The sequence below is a fragment of the Mauremys mutica genome, chromosome 5 (assembly GCF_020497125.1).
Source record: "Mauremys mutica isolate MM-2020 ecotype Southern chromosome 5, ASM2049712v1, whole genome shotgun sequence".
Taxonomy (NCBI): domain Eukaryota; kingdom Metazoa; phylum Chordata; order Testudines; family Geoemydidae; genus Mauremys; species Mauremys mutica.
The window spans coordinates 130,985,567-131,005,324 of NC_059076.1; the positions used below are offsets into that span (position 1 = coordinate 130,985,567).

General features: G+C 43.7%; 2 gene segments (V, D, J or C); both read right to left on the minus strand.

The window, feature by feature from the left end:
• Positions 1–3,475: 3,475 nt before the first annotated feature.
• Positions 3,476–4,116, minus strand: LOC123371811. The segment is given in 2 exon segments: positions 3,476–3,933; positions 4,028–4,116. Coding segments are annotated over 2 exon segments (507 nt in total).
• Positions 4,117–9,298: 5,182 nt separating this feature from the next.
• Positions 9,299–9,870, minus strand: LOC123371812. The segment is given in 2 exon segments: positions 9,299–9,684; positions 9,779–9,870. Coding segments are annotated over 2 exon segments (435 nt in total).
• Between the last annotated feature and the right edge of the window lie 9,888 nt (positions 9,871–19,758).

Here is a 19,758-nt window from a genome sequence, read left to right on the forward strand (position 1 = left end):
TTGTTATTTTCACCTTTCTCTTTTTTCTTCCCTGCCCCTCTCTTTTGTGCCACTGAGCATAACAGAACAATTTACACACAGGGATTTTTTTACCCCACGTTTTCATTTTTATTTTTTTCCCCTCTTTGACACTGAGGAATGTTTCCAGAATTCAATTTTTTTAAGTTACAGAGCAGCAAAAAGGAGAAATGAAAAAAGGGAGTGGAAAAACCAGATCCCAAAGTCACTGGACATCCCTCATTCTGCTGTGCTCAGTGCCAAAAAGAGAACTAAGGGGAAGAAGAGGGGAGGGGACCAAATAACTGAAAAACCTACCTTCTACATTATCCAAAAATGATCTTTTTTGGTTTCAACAAAAAATTGGAAAATTTTGAAACACCAGAATTTTTTTGTAAAAGACACCTTACAGAAAAGTTTAAAACAAAAATGTTGACCAGCTTCTGTTTGCAGCCCCAGGATTCATGTAACAATGGACCCCCAACTCCTATCTCCTTGTTTGTTTTTTAAATATTCACGGTGAGTTAAAGTGCCCAAGGGGATTGTGAGATCATGGGCTGAGGTATGTCTCAGTAATTGACCTCAGATCTTCTTTCCCTGTTACAAACAGTAACTGTTCCCAAAAATCTCTGAGAGGAATGACTCCCCAAACCGGAGAGCCCCCTTACATGAGTCCATCATTAGAACAATTTTCAAATTGAACTGCTCAAATCCACTGGTTCTGACACATCCACAGCTGCTTGCTTCTGCTTTAATACCAAGAAGCCTATGGCTCAGAGGGGGTTTTGTACTGGTCCGAAGCACTGTGAATGGGTTGGTGGCATCATTTCCACAGTGGTATTCTCCTGCATCTTCAGCCTGCACATTGCAAATGGGGAATGTGAAGTCCTTCCCACTGCAACTGCCACTGAATTGGTCAGGGACCCCAGTGAAATGCTTTGTAGCCATAAAAATGGTGAGTTTGGGGACCTCTCCTGAGCTGAGCTGAGCTGAGAGAAATTCATTGAATTGTTAACAGAAGTGGATGCCTTGCACTGAATGGTGATCATTTCTCCTGGAGGCACCGTCACAGAAGCAGTTGGATAACAATTTGCTCGCTGGATTCTAGAAAAGTGGGAGGAACAAAAAGGCTTTTAATGAAAATCTATTTGGAACAGCTGTCTCAGAGGCTGTAAATGAAAAGGGCTGAACTACTGACCTTCAAACATGGGCAGCGAGATTAAATGCATTTGTGAAATCCTATTTCTTGTACAGCACATTCGTTTTTCTGACACTGATTGTTCAAATTAAGTCCAGGATCGACAACTAATTAGAAGGATTTAAAACTAATTAACTGTCTCCTAAGAAGAGATGGTTGCTCATTAACGGCTGGATCCAGCAAGATGCTGAGCACTGTGTCCATGATCCAGCAAAGTATGTAAATCCATCCTTAACTTTAGTCCTGTTGAAGTCAATAGAAAGTCCATATTCTTCATTTGATTACTAAGGACCTCCATCCTACAAGGCAATAAGCATTCTGACCCTCATCCAGTAAAGCTTGGTAGCAAACACTTAGCTTTAAACGCGACTAGTCCCAGTGAACATAAGAACGTAAGAACATAAGAAAGGCCGTACCGGGTCAGACCAAAGGTCCATCTAGCCCAGTATCTGTCTACCGACAGTGGCCAATGCCAGGTGCCCCAGAGGGAGTGAACCTAACAGGCAATGATCAAGTGATCTCTCTCCTGCCATCCATCTCCATCCTCTGACGAACAGAGGCTAGGGACACTGTTCTTACCCATCCTGGCTAATAGCCATTTATGGACTTAGTCACCATGAATTTATCCAGTCCCCTTTTAAATATTGTTATAGTCCTAGCCTTCACAACCTCCTCAGGTAAGGAGTTCCACAAGTTGACTGTGCGCTGTGTGAAGAAGAACTTCATTTTATTTGTTTTAAACCTGCTGCCTATTAATTTCATTTGGTGACCCCTAGTTCTTGTATTATGGGAATAAGTAAATAACTTTTCCTTATCCACTTTCTCAACATCACTCATGATTTTATATACCTCTATCATGTCCCCCCTTAGTCTTCTCTTTTCCAAGCTGAAGAGTCCTAGCCTCTTTAATCTTTCCTCGTATGGGACCCTCTCTAAACCCCTAATCATTTTAGTTGCCCTTTTCTGAACCTTTTCTAGTGCTAGAATATCTTTTTTGAGGTGAGGAGACCACATCTGTACACAGTATTCGAGATGTGGGCGTACCATGGATTTATATAAGGGCAATAATATATTCTCAGACTTATTCTCTATCCCCTTTTTAATGATTCCTAACATCCTGTTTGCTTTTTTGACTGCCTCTGCACACTGCGTGGACATCTTCAGACAACTATCCACGATGATGCCAAGATCTTTTTCCTGACTCGTTGTAGCTAAATTAGCCCCCATCATGTTGTATGTATAGTTGGGGTTATTTTTTCCAATGTGCATTACTTTACATTTATCCACATTAAATTTCATTTGCCATTTTGTTGCCCAATCACTTAGTTTTGTGAAGTGCATCAAGACTTCAGTGGGTCTCCTAACATTGGATTGAGGCATAAAGGAGAATGCTTCAGACAGGTGCAACTCTGGCTGTGGAGTGCTGATGTATCCAGATTAGTCCAGAAACAATAGGGGAGGATATTCTAAACCGCCCTGTGTTTGGATTGGAAATACTGCCAGCTGTATGGTACTTTGGGATTCCCTGCATGTCAGTTGAGAATTTATTTGTTTTAATGAGAAATAAACAACGTCTAAGTTTTGATGTGCTGCTATAAATACTCAACGTGTCTATTTTCAGAGCTAGAATTAAATTAATCCCAAACGAGTGCAGAAACTGCCCTCTCCATTTTCTAGACAATGCTGTGCTCAGATTATGTGCACTCATATCACTCAAATGCCACAGGCCACTGATTCAGTGCAGTCTGAGGACAACCAGTATCCAATAGGAGGCGCTCAGCAAATGGAAGGATTGGGTCCATCATCATTAAAAGGAAGAACATTTCTAACTCCAAAGAGCAGCCATTTCCAAAGGTTGGGATCTTTGAACCCCTGTGCAGTAAAGACATGAATGTGCCCCACTGTACATTTAGGGGGTGCGTCTGCCTGAGATGCATATAAAATTCCAGGGCCTTGGGGCAGGAAGGACATGTCTGGATCTGAGGTCAGAGTCCTCCGCCCGCCCCTGAAAGGGTTTAAGCGCTAACTGTTCTGTCTGTCATAGCTTCACCTCCACGATGCGCTCCACAGGGATTAGGTATATTTGTGAGGCTGGTATAAGGTGTAGCTTTGGAATGAATGTGAAAGTACAAATAAACCTAAAAGTGTGGAAAGCTGGGCGTTCACAAACACCACTGAAAACTTGGGCCAAAATGTTCTCGCTGGTGGGGAATGGTGTGATAATGAATAAGTGCCACATGTATCTCAGTGCCCTGAGAGATTCTGTCCCTGCCAGTCCTCTTACTGAAAAACAATATTTTCCAAACAAGCTGAATGAATAAAAAAATCTGACTCCAATTTGTTATATCTGGGATAGAAACAGCCACCTCCACTTCCTTCTGCTTTGCCGTGTGTTTGCTGGGGCTCAGAAGAGGTTTTTGTATTGAACTGTATCACTGTGAGAGGACGGCTGTAGTCTTGTCCACAATAGTATTCTCCTGCATCTTCAGCCTGCACCCCACTAATGGTGAATGTGAAGTCAGTGCCGCTGTATCTACCACTGAATCGATCGGGGACCCCAGTGAAACGGTTGGTAGCATCATGTATGAGGAGCTTAGGATTTTGTCCCAATTTAAACAGATATAAATGCATATCGTCACTCATTGAGCTGGACGCCTTGCACTGAATGGTGACCGTCTCTCCTGGAAGCACCGTCACAGAAGCAGGTGTCTGAGTGATAACAATCTGCCCTCTAGATTCTAGGCAAGTGGGAGAAAGAAAAAGCCTTTTAATGAATCTGACTTTGAAATAACTGCCTTAAAGTTAGGATAATAAGATGTCTGTGCTGCCTACCTTCAAACACAGAAAAGAGGAGCCAAATCAAATGCATTTGTAAAATCATCTTGCTGCTTTATTTGTGGCACTGCCCAATATTATTAAACTGCAGCAGAGGTTTATAACTACACAGGAGAATTATAGCTCTTTTTAACCGTCATGTATGGAAAGATATGTAAATATGGGGGCGGGGCAGAATTACGTTTGAGGCTTCCTGTCTACATGGCTGTTTTATCAAGAGGAAACAGATGCAGGTCACTGTCAGCATCACCAAGGATGACCAACTTTTAACGCAGGCATGTGTGCATGGTCCGGTGTAAATGGGAATCATTTAGTAGATTTGGTGACTCTGAATATTTAATACTCAGATACCATGAGACGTCCCCATATCCGAAAGGAAGCTTTTCAACATAACCCAGTGATTCAGCCATAAAACTTGGTTTGATACTTTAAAGGAGACAAATAAATATCCAAGTTCTGATGATTTCATTTTCCAAATAGAATCAGTTAATAGGAACAGAATGTACATTGTGTCCTCAAGACAAAAACTGGCGTCTTCTCACACACAAGACATTATTCCTGGCCATTAAGGGGAATAGGACCCCACATTGCCCAGGGACATTAACAGAAAGACTTGCATTGAGCTTAATGGGCTTAATGTTTATCTTCATATTCAGTGCAACATTTCTGAAGGGGCTCAAATACCGTGGGGAAAGGTGCCATAGAAGACCCTAGACAGCCAGATTGCGTTTACAAAACAAATGGGAAGAGATGGGCCATGCCTTGAACAGTTTACAATCTACTGCACAAAGGATGGGCATGGAAAATAGTTGCTCTCCTTGGAAAGGGTCCAGTCCACAGCTGGGACTTAGGCAAATGTCCCAAGGATTTCAACACGTTTTTCCTAACTCAAGACAGCAGCGCGTGTATTAATTGACCGGTGGACTTTTGAATCAGCACAATATGAATGACCATATTTGCTGATACATTTCCTTAGCCATCATCTGATCTGCCTCCTATAGCATGAGTATAGATCATTAACTCTTTTAAGTTGATCGTTAGCTCAGCTTTGGATTATATTTCCTTATATGAAAGTGCCTGGCTTATGGATGCCTGATCCAATTCTAACTGGCGTGTACTGTGTGCTCATTAGACCCAGTTTCATTGCTCAGTAAGGACCAGCTCTTGTTGAACCCAACGATAAAATATTGGTTGACATCAGTGATAAAGGAGTAGGCCCTAGAAAACCTAAATATTCTTTAAAACTCAGTGCTTTGTGTGCTCATAGTAGTGATGTAGATGTTCATTGTGAAGCTTTGGTATGTTTGAAACTGAATTTGTATTTCAAGTGCTCTGTCATCAAATCACTCTTCAATAGCACAGGTCACTATGGTCAGGATTTGTTGCTCAGCACCTGGCAAGATTGTTCCTTAGTCAGTAGAGTGAGGAATGTTTCTAGCTGATAGGAACAACTGTGTTCTGCATGTGGGATCTTGAAGCCCAAGTGCATTAAATGTGTGTATCTAACCTAATGCACTTTTGGAAGAGAGAAGGATCCTGGCACAGCTACACTTCTGGGCAGACACTGCTTTAGCCTCAGATGCATGTGGCGTTCCAGTCTATGATTGGCACATGCGAAGCGTGAGCGGCTCTGAGATCAGAATCACACGCCAGCTGTTTTTGCTCTAAGTATTTTGTGCTTCACTCATACACATGTCACTGGGAACCCCAGGGTTTATTGTGAAGTCTCACAAAGATTAGTCTTGAACTGAATGTTAAGATAAACTTCATCCTTAGAGTCTGGCTCTCCTCTGCTTTGCCCCTGTGCTGTCATTTACACCTCTGCCAAGTGAGTGATGATGGTGGAAAGCTCTACCCAATCGGAAGAGCAGTGTTTGCTGCACACGTTGCACTGGTGTAAACCAGGACAGAGATGAAAAGCTGGGGAGAATTAGACTCCAGGGGACAGACTGTGAGTTGCGCACAACTGCTGTTGAGTGCAGCAGAGGTGGGGCTGCCAGGAAGGAGGTAGCCACTCCATGCTGCATGGCCCCAGCACAAGTTAGAGAAATCTGGGAGCTGCTGTAATTTATGCCAGCTGTCTCTGCTGAGTGGCTGTCTGTTTAAAGCGGTAACATGCAAAACAATGGCTCGATCTAACCGTTGCTCTTTTTGTTTCATGCTGCATATTGCCTTAGAGCTGATTTAGCTGTATGATGCTTGTAATGTGTCTGCTACCCATTGGTGATTAGCCATGTACACACTGTACTGCTGGGAGAATTAATGTTGCCATGGTGTCTTCTAGTGATGATAAAGGGGCTCAACTTAATTATCACAGAGTTTTCAAGAACTCATATTTATAGGACATCAACCCCTGAGAATGTGCATTGGAAGAGATGGGTGAGAACAGAAGAATTGAAATTGGGCCAGTTTACAGTATAATTAAAACACCACCACCACCTTAGAATTTTTCCATGGGCATTTGTTTTTCCAAACATAAAAATATTGTTGGGTTCTTCTGTTTGTTTTGTTTTTTTGAAACTTTCCCCTGACTACAGTGGGCTTTGAATCAGGCCCCTAACTCCTCTGGTCCCAATGCACAAAGTCACTGCTCTGAGAGTAGCAATGCTGAGCATAGCTTTTAAGGGTGCCAGCTGAGATCTCTAAGGCTGTCATGGTCCAGTGACAGTAGTAGGGTAACGGTCACCATGTAAAATCAATACCAAGTGTCTAAAGGTTCTGGACAGAGGGTAGGAGTTGGCAGTGAGAAAGGGCAGAGATATGAGAGAAGAAAAATGAGGAGAGAAAGGAGAGGTCTCTCAGGCAGATACAGTTTGAGTCACCTGTATGCTGTCCTGGAACTAGAGGGAAATTCCCTGTTGTGAGCTCAGTGCTGTCTGCAATGAAGAGTCAATGAGGAAACTAGACCTGACAATGGACACAGCCCTTGGAAATGAGCAGAGACAAAACCAGTCAGAGACTTGACATACTGGGAAGAGACAGAACTACGCGCTGATTGGAAGAGGTCCATTGAACATGTACTTGCTACAGTGGTTCACAGTGCGCTTAGACAACATTGAAACTATGATAAATATTGATCATTTATGTTGCAAATCATGTTTAAAAATAGGTTTCTGTCAGCTCCAATCTTCTAGCAAGGTCTCCATGTAATGCTCCTGCAATGAATGGAAAAACTTCATACTTCATAATAACATTGAGATCTTTATAGGGCAACACTTCAGAGGGTTAGAATTGGGATCCAGGTTAGAAACAAGTGAGTAAATGCTTGTTCTCTACTTTGAAGCTGTAGAGTGCTGTATATGGGCTAAAATTATTGTTATACTCCAGGTGCACTAAGGGAATGCGGCAGCCAGGTGGATGGCATGTGCCGGTGTATCTGTGTTACTGCTCTGAGGGGTATTTTCTGCTCCAGTTCAGTTATTAGAAAAGATCATTTTAGCAGACACGTGCTCTAAGATGAATGGTCATTTCCCCTGGAAGCTCATTCTCAAGTAATGCTTTTAAATCAGCGATTAAGGGACATCACCGAATCCGCATTTTTTTGTCAAAAAACCCCACAACAACAACATTTCGGTCAAACATTTTTTGTCCAGCTCTATGGACTGCAATAGGGCTGTAACCCCAGCTCACCCCCTGCACAGGGGTTCGTAGCCACAAGGCTCACGTTAATATGGGCCCCTGTTCCAACTTAACCTGGCCTCTTCTCCCTCCATTTAACCACCTGCTCAGCAGTTGCCCAAATCCCATGTTGTGGGGCCTAGAACAGCCATAACAGCCTTGGCTCAATGTCACTCTCAAGGTACATCAATATTTGCGGCGTCATGTGGAGTACAGACACTGGGTACGCAGGTAGTACAGGTATAAATAGCAGTGTACACAGCAAATCATGGCTTGAGTGAGTGGACTAGAATGCCCTACATACCTGAACCACCAGAGTATGTGCCCTTCACAGTCTTCCAACTGGCCCAAGCAGTGCCTCCGAAGTCTACACTGGTATTTTTAACAGTGCATGTCCCACTGCCTACCTGCTGCGAGAGTCTTTCCCCGCAGTCTACCCAAGCCAGAGCCTTTCTTCGCTGCAGTGAAAGGCCCCAGCAGTGGGGAGCTGGTGGAGCTTTCCCTGCTGCCAGAACCTTTCACTGTGGCGTGTAGCTACAAATGTAGTGCCTGTGCTCTACATGCCATCGTTAGTGCAGGGACAGCCTGTGGGAAGGCAGTGCTAATAACCCTGATTCTGAGAATATTAACAACTGTGATAGACTCAGGCCAGTTGGATACAGCAGAATAGCTGAAGGCAGATATACTGGCCACTGGATTAACAGTTTTCTGTTCCCTGACTGACCAGAGCAGGGGCTGCTCCAGGCTAATGAGAACACCTGACTCTAATTAACCTGTAAAGAGTCAGGTGAGGCCATTCAGTTAATGTGACCACCTGACTCTAATTAAGGCCCTGCTGTTACTATAAAAAGGGCTCACTCCAGTCAGGCAGGGGAGTCAGAGGAGTAGAAGTGCAGCTGAAGGGCTGGTTACTGAAGACACCCTAAAACATCGTTAAAGGAGCCCTAAGGTAAGGGTGAAGAAGGCAGAAGCAGGAGAGCTGTGGGGAAGTGGCCCAGGGAAATGTAGCAACTCTGGCAGTGAAAGGTTGGCTGCCAACAACTGCTACCATTAGGGTCCCTGGGCTGGAACCCGGAGTAGAGAGTGGGCCCGGGTTCCCCCCAACCCACCACTACAGGAACATCTCCTGGGAGGGGAAGTCAGGTCCCTGTCAGGACAGGAGGCTGAACAGAGACTCTGGGAGTTCTCTCACCAACCTCCTTGTAGCCTATGATGAAAAGGGCTCAGTAGACTGTAACCCTGGCCCTAGAGAGAGAATGGCTATGTGGAGGGTCACAGTGAGCCACTGAGGCTAAGCATAAACCGCCTAGAAGCGCAGGACCCACAGGAGCAAGGTCAGAGCTCTGCCACACAACAGAGGATTGTTCATGTGTGCAGGGGATCTGGAAGACGTGCACAAAGGAAAAATATTGTTCATTTTACAAACAATTCAGTAGAAATTATTTTGGGAGGCCATCGGGTTCTAGTTAACGTGACTGTGTGGGATTGGCTGGTGTACCCCAATTACTTCCCGTACAGTGCCAGCCCCTGCTAATTCAGCAAATGATTTCAGAAAGAATTTCAGAGGAATAAATCCAATAATCTGAAAGTCCAGTCGGAGGCTTCCACTGTAGGGATGATTCTCATTAGAAACTTTGCACATGGATTGGTTTAGCTACAACTGCAGCTGTTTCCTTCTGCTTCATGCCAAGAAGGCTGGAGCACTAATGAGGTTTTTGCATTGAGTTGTATCACTGTGAGCGGGGTTGTATAGTCCTGCTGACAGTAGTAGTCACCTCCATCATCAGCCTGCACCCCGCTAATGGTGAATGTGAAGTCAGTGCCGCTGTATCGACCACTGAATCTATCGGGGACCCCGGTGAAACGGTTGGTGGCATGATAAATGAGGAGCCTGGGAACCTCTCCTGGTCTGAATTGATATAGGTCCATTTCATTGCTAATGGAGCTGGATGCCTTGCACTGAATGGTGACCGTCTCTCCTGGAAGCACCGTCACAGAAGCAGGTGTCTGAGTGATAACAATCTGCCCGCTGGATTCTAGGAAAAGAGAGAAATAAAAACCCGTTCCCTGAATCTCTTATCAAAACAAGTGGTGAGAAGTTCAATGAATGAAGAGAGCTGTGTTACCTACCTCCAAACACAGAGAACAGCAACCTGAGCAAATGCATTTGTAAAATCATGGTCCTTCTAGATCAGTTTCTTTGGCACTAATCGTTAAACTGCAGCACTGGTTTATTACCACTGGGAAGAATTTTCGAATTTATTAACTGTCACGTATGGAAAGATATGTAAATCAGCTACTGGGCTAAATTATACTCAGTAGCTTCCTGTATGATTTGGGGCTTTATTATCAGGAGGAAACAGCTGACTCTAGATCTGTCTCATTAAGCATGAGATATGTTAACAGGAGACATGTGTGCACATTCCTAGTTAAATGGAAATAATCCAGCAGATTTAGTGACTCCAGCTCAATAAAAATAGTTTTATCGTTAGTGATTTCCTATAATTTTCTTGCTTTAGTTAGTAAAATAAAAATTACAAGTTCTGATGATTTATTTTCCCCAAGAGAATTAAATGATTTTGAAATGAGTCGAACTTGCCCAAGATCCCACTGCAGGTCAGCAGTACAGCCAGGAAGAGAATTCAAGACTCCCTAACCCAGGACAGAGACTTCTCCACATCTGTTGTCTGTGTATAAGTCATTTTACTCAGGCAGATTGATATAGAGTTAAATATATCTTTATGGTCAGTCGGGCGTGGTCAGATAACATGGTGCTGGGTGCCAGGTGAGAAGATGTATGTGGCTAGAATTTGATTATTGGTTATTATTTTACAACACTCGAGTGTATGCTAGAAACTTTACAGAATAGATAGGAAGTCATGGGTCTGGACCAGGAGAGCTTACAGTTTAGCATGGGAAACATCCATGGATCTCTGTATGTAAGAAAGAGATGCTTTACCTTCAAAGGACCTGATCCTGCAGTCCTGACTCAGGCAAATTCACATTGTTTTGAAGAAGTGTTTTGCCTCTGTCAAGAAGACAGGCTGGGATGATCAAAGGTGTTACAAAGTTAGCAAATGCTGAATGGGCCTTGCTATAGCCACCCACCCCACATATCTATCCCACCCTGATTTTATACCAAGAGTTCTATGATCACAAACTTTCCATTTATAGTTTCACATTCTCTCTGTTTAGGGAAGTACTTCCTTTACGTTAGAGCCTGGGAGCACAGTCCCTTTGTGGTTGTATTCTGGACTCATGGCATCAAGTTTACTACTTGATGAAGACTTGATTCTGTTCTGTTCTTTATAGGTATTTATTCCAGGCTCATCCCTGTAGTATCTGAGCACTTTCCAGAAGTGCATTAAGCGAGGCGGCTAACATCTATCACATGTTGTTTGAAGTCAATGCTAAAGTTCTCATAGAATTCAATGGCACCTAAATATACCTTTAAAAGTTCATTGTGAGATGATTTGGGTGTTGAATGGTTAGCACAGTGTGAAACTTTTGTACATTTTATAATAAATCTTGATTTCTGTACTATGTCAAATAATCACTTAAACGGTACAGAACTGCTGATGTCAATCTCTGAGAGCATTCAGTATATGGCAGGAGATGCTGCTTATGTAGCAAAACTGGGTTCTGAGGGTCTGATCCAAAGCCCACTGAAGTCATTGGAAAGACTCACACTGATTCCAGAGAGTTTTGGATCAGGGCCTTAGGCTGGATTTTAAATGCTTTTCAGTTTGTGAGCATAAAGACAGTGAGAGCCAGGACAGTGCAATATTCAAGCTTTATTCCTACCTCTACATACACCGTCTCAGCAAGCGCTTCCTGAAAGTAGCGTTCTTTGAGTGCCTAGACATATTGGGTCATTTGTTCCCCTGCTCCGGCTGGGTCAGATGTGATGGAGATCTAGAGCTGGGTGGCACCAGCATTCTGAATGTACTGTGGCACATGTCTCCTTATTTACCTCCATTGAAGTCAATGGCAAAACTCCCACTGACCTCAAAAGAGCCAGGGATTCACAAACGGGGCACTGACTGGCATTCTGGAGTCTGAGTTATCACAGTCTGCCCACAGGAGCCTAGCTAGATAGAGTGAATGGAGAAATACAGAGAAAAAATGTTGGCATAAGCTATTAAACTCAATCTTAGTTCTTAGAACCAGTTTTCATTTGAATGACTGAGAAGCATTTTCCTTACCCTGAGCCCAGAGAAGCAGTAACCAGAGACAGCGAGTGAGAACTGTCATCTTGGAGGTCTTCACTGATAGATCCTAAGAAGTGACTCTAACCTGGAAGGAGAACTATTTATACCTGCCCAGCACAATAGAGGAATGCCAGGTGCTCTGTAAATATGCAAATGGATATGGATCCATATGATACCCAGTCTCTCTATTTCACAGTAATGTCACCTTACGTCTTACTTGGGTTTGTAATTCCTCTAGCATCCCTCACAGGTAAGACTGCTAGAAGGATTGGTGTTCACACAGCGCCCTCTAGTGGTAATAATGGGGCACATGCTAATTTTCACAGCTGTTTAGCAACCCCATATTTGAAGAGCAGTGACCAAACACATATTGGGAGGAAAAAAATTAAAGGGAAGAATGGTTTTAAAAATTGGCCCAGATTATGATAACATAACCCCCCTTCCTGAAGTGATCAGATTGGGCGTTACGTGCTCCCTAGGGCCAGTTCTTTTCCACAACTGCACAGAACTAGTTGCTTTTGCTTGGATCAGTTTTAATCAGATCTGCTTCCCTCACCTTAGCTGATAGGAATCAATAAATGAAACTCACAATGTACTGACTGTATATGGACTAAGGCAGCAGGGTGAGGTTTTTTTTTAAAATCTGACTGCTGATTCACTGGGTATTAAAAACATTAATCTTTAGTGACCTGTAATTATTAGGACCATTGAGCAGTATCAGTCATTGATTCGTTTGTTGGGAGTCCTGCCCCTACAAGGTGAGAGACATGGGTAATATTTCCAAAAGCACCCAAGGGTACCTCTATACTGCAATGGAAAACCAACAGCAACAAGTCTCAGAGCCCGGGTCAGCTGAGTCAGGCTTGCAGAGTTTGGGCTGTGGCATTAAAATTGCAATGTAGACCTTTGGGCCTGGGTTGTAGCCCAGACTCTAAGACAGGCAACCTATGGCACGCATGCCAAAGGCGGCACATGAGCTGATTTTCAGTGGCACTCACACTGCCCGGATCCTGGCCGCTGGTCCGGGGAACTCTGCATTTTAATTTAAATGAAGCTTCTTAAACATTTTAAAAACCTTATTTACTTTACATACAACAATGGTTTAGCTATATATTATAGACTTATAGAAAGAGACCTTCTAAAAACGTTAAAATGTATCACTGGCACGCAAAACCTTAAATTAGAGTGAATAAATGAAGACTCGGCACACCACTTCCGAAAGGTTGCCAACGCCTGCTCTAAGACCTAACCCCTTTGCAGGGTTTCAGAGTCGGGCTCCACCCTGAGCCTGAATAGCTACACTGCACTTTTTAGCCCGGCAGCCAGAGCCCCAGGAGCCCAAGTCAGCTGACCCAGGCCAGCCATGGCCGTTTTGCAGGTTTTTTATTGCAGTGTAGACATACCCTAAGGTTTAGGAGCTGATTTTGGATGACACTTTGCCTTCGAAGGTCCAGTTCTTCAAAGATATTCAGGTGCCTAACTCCCTTAGTCACTTTTGGAAAAGTTACCTGTGAGCTCCTGGCAGAGATAATGAGGTTGGGTTTTCAGACTCAAACTTGCAAAGTCAGTTTTGCTGAGACTCATGAAGCTCCTGAGAGAATGTCACTGTTCAGCCAGCTACCTTGCTTCTTTCTATCTGGGGCTTCTGAGCCCTTGAAATCTGCCCTGAACTCTCTGTCAAATCAGGCCTCACGTGTGCTTGTCCCCAAGGGCACAGAATCAGTGATGCTGCCAGAAGCAGCAGTGCTCAGTGACAGAGACGTTGTTTTTAAAGATGCCAGCTGGGGTTTCCACGGGAGACATGGCTCAGTGACAGCGACAGCAGAAGAATCCACTTGTAAAGTCTATTGAAGGAATGAAGGTGGGTAAGGAAAGGAAAGACGGGTGGTGCAGAGGGGTATGAGAGAGGGAAAGAGAGGAGAGATTGCAGATGTCTTTGTGGCAACACCCACAGTCTGGGCCACCTGAGCCATGCTCTTGGGACTAGAGGAAATGCCTATTTGAAGATTAGTGAGGAAGCTGATGGATCAGCCTTGCAAATGAATATGGAGCAAACCTGTCTGAGATTGGGCTCCTGAGAGAGAGAAGCAGCAAGGCAGGGAACTATGCAGCAGTGCAGTGCAGCTTTCCAATATATACACTGGGAGAGATTGCAATGGACAGTAACGACAATGCTCCACAGGAGATTAGAAGTATTAAAAATGTGTGTAGAGAATTGATCATTTATATTGCAAATCATTTTTAAAAATCAGGTTCTGAGGGTTTGGTTCCTAGCAGGGTACTCATGCGATGTTGCTGTATGAATGGAAAGAATAAAATAATTCAGAATAACATTTAGAGCCTTAAAGGGAATCACTTTAGGGGTTAGAATTGGGATCGAGTTGCAGTATTAGAGGCAATTGTTTCTACTGTGCTTTGAAGCTCAAAAGTGCTAGATAAGGCCCAAGGATTATTAAATGGCACTAAGGGAAGGGAGATGATATGGATAGTAGGTGTATGTGAAACGTTGATACTGCACTGGATGGTCTCTCCAGCTGCCGTTCATTTACTAGAGTAGAGAATGTTAGCTGACACCTGCTCTAAGATTCATGTTCATTTCCTTTAGAAATTTATTCTCAAGTTAGTGTTTCATTATATATGGAATAAGAACACCCCTATCTGGTCTCATATGCACTAAGAGGGCTCTGGGGTTTAAGAGGTTTTTGTATTGGACTGTATCACTGTGTGAAATCATTCCAATAGTCATGTCCACAAAAATATTCTCCTGCATCTTCAGCATGAAAATGGCTGATGGTGAACGTGAAGTCAGTTCCTCTTCCACTACCACGAAACCGATCTGGGACCCCTGGGAAGCGGTTAGTTGCATGATAGATGATGGACTTGGGAACTTCTCCTGATCTGAATAGATATAGATTCATTTCATCATTAACATTACTGTCAGCCTTGCATTGAAAACTGACGGGCTCTCCTGGAAATGCAGAGACCAGGGGTGTCTGAGTTATCACAATGAGTCCTTCTGAGCCTAGAAATGGGAGAAATTAGAAGCTTTTAGTGACTATCATTTTGAAACAGCAGAGTTAAAACAATAAGCTTTTAAAATTTACCACTTACCTTCACTGAAGAGGCAAAACAGCCAGACCAGATACATATGTAAAACCATGCTGCGTCTCTGGTGTGTCTTCAGTGATGGGTCAAATGAATCCAAGGCTGCTCACCACTCAGCATTATTTAAGAAATACATTGAAATCTCTTTATGGAAAGATATGTAAATCTGCAGCAGGCCTCGTTAGGCTCAGCTGACTTCCTGTGTACTTCATACCTGTACTTTCAAAAGGAAACAGACATCTGTGAATCCCAATAACTTCAACATTAGTAACTGTCCCATCAGTGATAAGTTATTTACCTCATATGAAGTAAATGCAGCATTAACTCAGTATGTGTGGCACTGAGACGCTGTGCTCGGTTCCTAAAGCATTAGTATTGCTAGTGTTTGTGTTACGATAGCAACTAGAAGCTCCACTCAGGACAGGCCCCTCATAGTGGTAGGCATTGTCCAAATGCAGTGATGAAGGTGATTCCCTGGCGCAAGGAGCCCTAATTTAGCCCTAGTTTAGTTACGGGAAGTTGCAACAGTGGATCTACCAAACAGTGGGAAAGAGCCGGTGAGACGAGCCAAGGGGAACAGCAGTTCGGGCGTGGCTCAGTGTAGATGGGTATGTGCCCAGCTACCTAGTGATGGAGTTACAATGAACCCCACATACTGAGGGAAGGATTCCCAATAAAGAATTCGAAGCACTGTCTGTTTCCTTACAGTGAGTGATCCCTGTAATCGGATGTTGGGGTTTAGCTCTAGATAGGAGAGAAAATTCTGTTATCAAGGTACATTTGCTAACCTTGTTCCATGCAGAGAATTGCCGTGGCTATGCAGAGGATTTCCCCCTGCCAGAGGAGTGCAGAGGGCACTTTAACCCTCCCCCCCCCAACTTAAGTCAGATGCTCAAGTGAAATCAGGTTGTTGAAATAACTGTTTCTCTGCCCAGAGCTGCCAGAAGCTCCCCGGAAATTAATTTTGTAAGAAACTTGGAGCCTTGGTTCAGAGGCAACCTCATCAACCTCCCCAAATGCCCCCATTGCCCCTTCACATGACTCTCCCCCTCCCCCAAACCCCCAGCCTCTGCTGCCTACTACACACATTCCCCTTCACCTGCGTTACAGGCTGTGGCCCCATCCCTTACTCCCCTTCCCTCATCCACATTTCACTTCTGACAGGACTTTAGCAGCTGAATGTGGCATCTTGGTCACTATGGAGATGGAGGCTGGAAGAAGATCTCTCAGGTCTACATCAGAGCTCACTCCTGAGTGAAGAAGATGGATGGAGTGAAATGCTGGAGAGTTGGGATCTGGGGCAGAATCCATCCTTACAGTCAGGGTGGGCACAGACCCCTGGACAATCTACAGGTGATATTCCAGCCCTGCAACCCCACCACACCACACACCATCTACAGTAAATTCATGTTCTCACAGGGGTAGTTCCAACCCAATCTGGCTCCAATTCCCGCCATGTAAACACTGGCTCTGCAGTTGACCATCTCCATGCAGTTGAATCACACGGAAATATTCTTCTGGGGCCTTCCATGGCCCTGAGCCCATGCCGTCTGAGAGGAAAGCATGTTAAGCATGCTAATATCCATGGTACTTCAGGAAATGTTAATAAGAGGATTGGTGCTGTGTGAAAGGGATCTGGAACCCAGGTGTGGGCACAGATTGAAATTATTATGATGATTCTGAAAAATTCTCTGACTGGCTCTTACTTTACTATCTGCATGTACAGCACCTTGCACAGCGGGGCCTCTAGGTGTTGCCATTATAAAACAAGGTGTGAACCCATTTGTCATTTTTCAGACTTCAGCACAAACTGTTGAAAGCTGGGTAAGGGAGGGAATCTAGCTCCCAAAGGACAGGCCAGGGGTGCACAGTTCTGCAGCCCATCTGCTGGTGCTTCAGTCCCAGGCCCATGGCTCTCAAAGGGATTGGGAAAACAGCACAAAACCTCAGCAGGGTTGGTAGCCAATGGAGTCATGTAATGAAGGTTCCGACCTCTGAATCCTGCCTTTTTCCCAGCTACCCCTCCCCAGACGTGCACTGGCCCTGCAGTTTCTGTGCCAGGAATATGTTACACGTGTGTACTTGTACAGAGGAGAATTACTGATTGAGGTGCTTCTGAAAAAGGTCAATGAAAATTATTCTTCTTAAAAAAAGGCCCTGAGGTCCTGCTTACAGGGCACTGAGTGGATTGTATAACAGAGGGATTGGCTTCTGCATTTCAGCTACTGCCTGGAGAATTCCTGACCCTGCCAGCTGAGTTACTGAAAAATAACTTTACCCGCAAATACTGTAACAGGACTGAATCTAAAACATTTGAGAGTCCAGTTAAACCAATAACATTTTAAAGGTTACTTTCCAGCCAGACTGATACATACACAGCTGCTTCCTTCTGCTTTACACTGCATGGTGTGTGCAGTGGCACTGAAGAGGTTTTTATACTGAACTGTATCACTGTGAGAGGGTAGCTGTTATCTTGCCCACAATAGTATTCTCCTGCATCTTCAGCCTGCACGTTTCTAATGGTGAATGTGAAGTCAGTGCCACTGTAACTACCACTGAATCGATCGGGGACCCCTGTGAAGCGGCTAGAGCCATCATAAATGAGGAGCTTGGGAACCGTTCCTGTTTTTAATTGATAAAAGTTCATCTCATAGCTAACTGAACTGGACGCCTTGCACTGAATGGTGACCGTCTCTCCTGGAAGCACGGTCACAGAAGCAGGTGTCTGAGTGATAACAATCTGCCCGCTGGATTCTGGAAAAGGGAGAAATAAGCAGCCTTTTAGTGAATCTCTTTTAAAAGGTTCTGCTTTAGAGTTCAGAAAAGAAGATGGCTGTGCAACCTACCTTCAAACATGGAAAAGAGGAGCCAAATCAAATATATTTGCAAAACCATGGTCTGTCTTCAATTTTTTCTCCGTTGCTGCTAAAATTCACCAAAGGTTTATAACTAGTGTGATGGCTTTTGGAGTGTCTTAAATATCACCTAAGGAAAGATATGTAAATCTGAGGCTGGACTTAATGATGCTCAGCTGGCTTCCTGTGTACACCATAGCTATATTATCTGGGGGAAACAGAGGTATGTTTCCTCACTAGCATCACCCGTAAGAAACTATAATGAGTAATGTGTCCACATGTTCTTAATTCAGTTAATAGGTAATTATAATATTGAAATGTATTCATAAAGCCACAAAATTCATGTGGGGATTTCAATGCAATTGAAAGTCTGAAGAGCAAGCTCTGTCTGTGCAATAACTGAGGATTCTCTATAATTTGATCTTGTTCAATAATGTGATAGCTTACATCAGAATCAGCTGAATCCTGAAGTCACACCATAAATGAAGATGTATGTTGCAAAATAGAAATTATATTAGTGCAAATAAGTGCAGAGTCTGCCTCACAAAACAGACAAAAATTAATAGTTGTTTTGTGCAGATCATATGCCCTAGGATATTATAGATAATGTGTAGACAAAGATGTATATTGAGATGGAAGGTGCACAGATACAATGGTAATGGGCACCATGGAAGGACCTAGAAAATAGAGATATTGATATACATATAGAGATATTGATTCATTTGACAGCATCCAAAGTGTGCTAAGTGCTTTACAGTATTATTAGAAACACATTATTATTTCTATAATATTCCTAGGAGCTGCAGTCAAGAAGCAAGACTTTGTTATGCTGGTCACTGCACAAAAATGTACAAATGCTGTACATAAACATGGGGTGAAATCCTGAATCTATTGAAGTCAATAGCAAAACTATCATTGACTGCAATGAGGCCAGGATTTTGCACAGATCTCTATGCCCACAGGCATTATAACTGAATCTGTGAGACATGCATGCAAGTTGGTGCATGAGAATAAGTGGCTTTACTTGCAGAGGACCTGATCCTGCAGTTCTGACACTGTTGGAATGGGAAATTTGCCTGAGTCAAGACAGGAGGTCTTGTAATAATCAGTTCTCACGTTAGCAAGATGAGAAGGTGCATATTTGCACATGCATTACTAGAGCCACCTCACCCTTATTGTGCTGGTCATCACAAAGAACGTGATTTGGCTGATTTTGGATTCACATTCTCTCATCTCTTCACTGTGCTTCTCTTATACGAAACCCAGTGTATGGGAGCCTGATCCCCTTTCTAAACTGCTTTACCATCTGCACCCATTGGATCAAATTCCATCGCTCAGTGAGCACCTGTGCCTTTTCCTAACAAAGCCAATGGTAAAACTCCCACAGAGGGCAAAAAGCAGGACATAAATAACCAATACTAGTTTAAAAGAGACAGTCCTGTGTGTTACTCTCCTATAGCAGCTAGGTAGATGTTTAGAGTACACTGTAGCTTGAAGGTGTTCCACATTTAAATGTAAGTCCTGTTTCCACTTTATACATCTTCGAATCATGCCTGAAAACCACAGGGTCACTTTTTGAGGATGCTCCTCTGGCAGAACGGGCTCAGCAGCTGGCAAGGTCACTCTGAGTCAGTACAATGAGGCCTATTTCAAATCCAGGGGAGAAGCCCTGTCCTATGTGGTGGCACTTGAGTAGATGTGTCCTGTATAAGGGTTCTCCAAACCCATGTGCATTAGACATCTGTCTGCTCCAATGTGGTATTTGGAGGAGAGAGGGGTCTCGGCCCACTTTATGTTTGGGTGGAGGCTGCTCCTGCCCCCAGTGAATATGTAGTTCCATGTCTTGGTGCCAAATATGTGTGGACTGAGATTGGAATCAAAATACACCTTCTAGCTCTAAGACACCATCCCACCTTTGCTCTGCACTGTGAATCTGGTG